This window comes from Kryptolebias marmoratus, unplaced genomic scaffold, assembly GCF_001649575.2.
Source record: "Kryptolebias marmoratus isolate JLee-2015 unplaced genomic scaffold, ASM164957v2 Scaffold102, whole genome shotgun sequence".
Taxonomy (NCBI): domain Eukaryota; kingdom Metazoa; phylum Chordata; class Actinopteri; order Cyprinodontiformes; family Rivulidae; genus Kryptolebias; species Kryptolebias marmoratus.
In genome coordinates, this window is record NW_023665836.1 from 5,711 (window position 1) to 10,831 (window position 5,121).

Here is a 5,121-nt window from a genome sequence, read left to right on the forward strand (position 1 = left end):
AAGGAAGGAGGGAGGGAAGGAAGGAGGGAAGGAGGGAGGGAAGGAAGGAGGGAAGGAGGGAGGGAAGGAGGGAAGGAAGGAGGGAGGGAAGGACAGAGGGAAGGAAGGAAGGAAGGAAGGAAGGAAGGAAGGAGGGAGGGAAGGAGGGAAGGAAGGAGGGAGGGAAGGAGGGACAGAGGGACTGGAGGAAGGAAGGAAGGAGGGAGGGAGGGAAGGAAGGAGGGAGGGAGGGAAGGAAGGAAGGAAGGAACAAACTGTCAGTGATCCACCGGTTCTCTGCAGCATCACCTCAGTGTAAAGATGGCTGACAGGAAGTCAGCAGAGAGTCTACAGCCATCAGGAAAGCACAGCAGAGGTTCTATCATGGTTTGGGGCCGTGCTTCAAGATCTTAGAGCTCATAGAAATGAATGAAAGTTCTGTGAGATTCTGACCCACAGAGGGTTCTGACCAGGTTAGAGCTCCAAACAGGACCGGGTTTAGAGCTCCAACAGGACCGGGTTTAGAGCTCCAACAGGACCGGGTTTAGAGCTCCAACAGGACCGGGTTTAGAGCTCCTAACGGGACCAGGTTTAATAATAAAAGCAGTTAATGGTCCTTGCAGGTGGAGGCTCCACAGCGCCCCCTGCTGCCTCCTCTGACCTCTGACCTGTGTGCTGCAGGGCGGAGCCTCGGGGCGGTCCGCACCGAGGAGTGTCTGTACTACAACGTGAACTACGAGACGGAGAGGACCAATCAGAGCGGAGTGGAGCTGTGCGAGGGCGAGGCGGACAAACGCTCGCACTGCTACGCCTCCTGGAGGAACGAGTCGGGCTCCGTCCAGCTGGTGAAGAAAGGCTGCTGGTTGGACGACTTCAACTGCTACGACCGGTAAGCCCCGCCCACATGTTGCATTTGTTTCTCACACATCTTCTAAGATGAGGAAGGACTGACAGCCGTCAGGTGGGGTCAGAGGTCAGAAGTCTTTCTTTGTCTCCTTCAGGCAGGACTGTGTGGCGACAGAGGACAGTCCTCAGGTCTTCTTCTGCTGCTGTGAAGGAAACTTCTGCAACGAAAAGTTCACTCACCTGCCTGACCTCAGCAGCCCAGGTGAGTCCGGTCTCTGTACAGGACCTTCGAGTCCTGAGTCCGGTCTCTGACTGTACCGGACCTTCGAGTCCCGAGTCCGGTCTCTGTACAGGACCTTCAAGTCCTGAGTCTGGTCTGTGTACAGGACCTTCGAGTCCTGAGTCCGGTCTCTGTACAGGACCTTCGAGTCCTGAGTCCGGTCTCTGACTGTACCGGACCTTCGAGTCCCGAGTCCGGTCTCTGTACAGGACCTTCAAGTCCTGAGTCTGGTCTCTGTACAGGACCTTCGAGTCCTGAGTCCGGTCTCTGTACAGGACCTTCGAGTCCTGAGTCCGGTCTCTGACTGTACCGGACCTTCGAGTCCCGAGTCCGGTCTCTGTACAGGACCTTCAAGTCCTGAGTCTGGTCTGTGTACAGGACCTTCGAGTCCTGAGTCCGGTCTCTGTACAGGACCTTCGAGTCCTGAGTCCGGTCTCTGACTGTACCGGACCTTCGAGTCCCGAGTCCGGTCTCTGTACAGGACCTTCAAGTCCTGAGTCTGGTCTCTGTACAGGACCTTCGAGTCCTGAGTCCGGTCTCTGTACAGGACCTTCGAGTCCTGAGTCCGGTCTCTGACTGTACCGGACCTTCGAGTCCCGAGTCCGGTCTCTGTACAGGACCTTCAAGTCCTGAGTCTGGTCTGTGTACAGGACCTTCGAGTCCTGAGTCCGGTCTCTGACTGTACCAGATCTTCGAGTCAGGTCGATGTTTAACTTCTGTTCTGGATTTATCAAAGAGACGAGGAGAAGAACCTGAAGATGGAAGGTCCGAGAACCCTAATCTGAGCCCAGAACCCTGGTCTGAAGAACCGTCACAGGTAGTCCCAGATCATGATACTGCCACCACCGTGCTTCACGCTGGGTTCTAAGGGTTTCTTGCGTGTGGCTGAGTTCAGTTTATTTTTGTCTCGTGGGATCCTTAAAGGTTCCTTCAGAAGGTTCTTCTTGGTTTTGTGGTTGAACATTTGGATCCAGAGCTTCTTCTGGACGGCAGCTTCTCGGCCCATCAATCCATCACAGAACCAGAACCAGACCCATCTAGATGGTCCGGTTCCTCTTTGGTCCATTTCTTCAGATGAAGATCTGGATCATAAAAACTCCTTAGAACCTTTTTTGGATTCTGATTTTGGAACAAATGAAGTTTCCAGAATCAGTTGTAATGAAGCTGAAATGTTTTTTGTTGTTTGTATTTTTCTGTTTCAGTGGTGAAGGCTCCGCCCACCAGCGTGGGCGTTTTAAACGTGATGATTTACTGCCTGTTACCCGTCACCATGCTGTCTGTGGTTCTGCTCATCACCGTCTGGATGTACCGGCACCGGAAGCCTCCGTACGGACAGGTGGACATCTCCGAGGTAAAACCTGGCCTGACAGCAGTGATGTTAGAGCTCCATCTGGTGGCTGTCTGAAGAACGACTCTTCAGCTGGACCTTAATGTCCACAGAGCTTCAGATGTCTTCAGGGTTTACGTTCTAAATAACAGTTGGTGTTGATGGTATTTATTTAAACAAGTCTGTTTGTCCTCCAGGATCCTGGTCCTCCCCCGGCCTCCCCCCTGCTGGGTCTGAAGCCCCTGCAGCTGCTGGAGGTGAAGGCTAGGGGGCGCTTCGGCTGCGTGTGGAAGGCCCAGATCCTGAACGAGTCTGTGGCCGTGAAGATCTTCCCCATCCAGGTGCAGAGTCCTGGTTCCTCCGTGTGCTGCTGCCGGCGTGTCTGTAAAGACTTTAACGGCTCCTCTTCCTCCTCTTCCTCCTGACAGAATAAGGAGTCCTGGCAGAACGAGAGACACGTCTTCCTGACTCCGGGTATGAGACACGAGAACATCCTGAGGTTCATCGGAGCAGAGAGGCGAGGGAGTCACCTGGAGTCCGAACTGTGGATCATCACCGAGTTCCACGAGAGGGTGAGGAAGACCACGTCCTGCTTCATGGTCTTCATCTTCCTCTGCACTGTGTGACAGACGTCATCAGACCTGGGTGGACAATCTTCCAGAGACGCTTTAATCTGGATGCTGATGACGTCTCCAGACTTGGGCCTTCTCTCCTAAAAGCCCCGTGTGCAGTCGTGGTTTCATGGGGCTGTGATGCTTTATGCTGATTGGCTGTGCTTTAAAGGGGACTTTGGAACTTGGACTGCCTCATGGCCTTATGGGGGCTTTCGAGCTGACTCTGGAGGACAGCGTCGGCCCTTTTCCTGCCTTTGGCCCCCCCATTTCAAGCCCTAACCCTTATATCTTTAAAAAGCTTTTAGTTGGAACAATATAACTGAGTAAACGTCTGACCTGTATGTGTCAGAAGGACAAAGGAGTGTCTGACTTGTCCGGATGGACTCAGGGGACGTCTGGACAGAGAGAGAACGTACAAATCAACCTTTTTGATTGTACTGGGCACAGATTGGTTGATGAGGCTTCAGGGTCTCTGTCAGAACTGAAATTAAGTGACTGAACCTCCCAAAGTTCTGATCCAGCAGGTCCTGACTGTCCTGTCTCTGCAGGGCTCTCTGTCGGACTTCCTGAAGGGGAACGTGGTCAGCTGGACCGAGCTGTGTCAAATAACCGAGTCGATGGCCCGTGGCCTGGCGTACCTTCATGAAGACATCCCCCGACTGAAAGGAGACCGGCACAAACCGGCCATCGCTCACAGGTTTACAGCTCCCAGAACCATCGCCGTCACCTGCAAGAAGACTCGTATGTTCCTGACCTTTTACAGGTGAAATCTGATGAGTTCTGTTTTGGTTTTTAGGGACTTTAAGAGTAAAAACATCATCCTGCGTTCAGACCTCACCGCTATAATCGCAGACTTTGGTCTCGCCATTTGCTTTGAGGCGGGGGAACCACCCGGAGAGACCCACGGACAGGTGAGGAGGTGTCCAGAGCTTCAGGTAAACACTCGGTGCAGTTTCATGTACACACCTGTGTGTTCTCTGTGCAGGTGGGCACCAGGCGCTACATGGCTCCGGAGGTTTTAGAAGGAGCCATCAACTTCCAGAGAGACGCCTTCCTTCGGATCGACATGTACGCCCTGGGTCTGGTTCTGTGGGAGGTGGTGACCCGCTGCAAGTCAGCCGACGGTACGACAGAAACATCAGCAGGTTCACATCCACCACCCCCGGAGGGTGCCATAGAGTCATCATTGGTTCTGATTAAAACACCTTCAGAGAAGTTTCACAGACTTCAGTCGTCCAACAGAACCACCATCACCTAAAAGTTTCAACCCCTCACTGCTCGGTTCTGATGTGTTCAGGTCCGGTTGATGAGTACATGCTGCCCTTTGAAGAGGAGGTCGGTCAGCATCCAACCCTGGAGGACCTGCAGGAAGTCGTGGTCCACAAGAAGATGAGACCATCCATCAAGGAGCTCTGGCTCAAACACAACGTGAGTACCTATGGTTCTGACCCAATCACAGGTCCTACTGGTACCACTTGATGTCATCAGAAGTCTTCTTACTTTGGCTGAACTTACATGGAAGTCGAGCTGAAGGTGGTTAAATGGCACCATGTGCAGCTGCGCTCAGTTCAGGTTCCTCACACAAACCTTAGCTTAGAAGGTTCAACATGAAGACCAGGATGTCGAGGTGTGAGACGTGATCTGATTCGCTGAAAGGTTCTGATAAGGTTCTGGGCCCGTTCTCTGCAGGGTCTGGCTCAGATCTGTGAGACGGTGGAGGAGTGCTGGGATCACGATGCCGAGGCTCGGCTGTCGGCTGGCTGCGTGGAGGAGAGGATCTCCCAGATCCGGCGCCACACCACCACCACTATCATAGCTCCGCCCACCTCTGACCACCACGCCCTGCTGGTGTCCACCATTACACCCGTCACCATGGTAACTAATGTGGACCTGTCCCCCAAAGAAGCCAGTATATGAAAAAACATGAGGCTACAGCTGAAGGTCCATCAGACACCAGAACATCTTTTCTTCAGAAATCCAAAATGGAAACACCTGCTGTCTCAGTCCCCTCTGTGGTTTCCTGTCCCCTCTGGACCTCCTCATGGTCCTGTTTGTGGTTTCCTGTCCCCTCTGGA

At 53.3% G+C, this 5,121-nt stretch overlaps 1 protein-coding gene across 1 annotated transcript in view; it reads left to right on the forward strand.

Moving 5' to 3' along the window:
* LOC108228932 (activin receptor type-2B-like) overlaps positions 1 to 5,115 on the forward strand; it is a 10,745-nt gene extending 5,630 nt beyond the window's left edge. The window contains exons 2-11 of the mRNA XM_017404576.3: positions 661 to 868; positions 981 to 1,087; positions 2,308 to 2,456; positions 2,630 to 2,773; positions 2,861 to 3,004; positions 3,595 to 3,743; positions 3,843 to 3,957; positions 4,032 to 4,170; positions 4,344 to 4,474; positions 4,736 to 5,115. Coding sequence (XP_017260065.1) covers positions 661 to 868; positions 981 to 1,087; positions 2,308 to 2,456; positions 2,630 to 2,773; positions 2,861 to 3,004; positions 3,595 to 3,743; positions 3,843 to 3,957; positions 4,032 to 4,170; positions 4,344 to 4,474; positions 4,736 to 4,963 — 1,514 coding nt within the window. The 3' untranslated portion in view covers positions 4,964 to 5,115. The remainder of the gene's footprint in view (positions 1 to 660; positions 869 to 980; positions 1,088 to 2,307; positions 2,457 to 2,629; positions 2,774 to 2,860; positions 3,005 to 3,594; positions 3,744 to 3,842; positions 3,958 to 4,031; positions 4,171 to 4,343; positions 4,475 to 4,735) is intronic.
* The last annotated feature ends 6 nt before the right edge of the window (positions 5,116 to 5,121 follow it).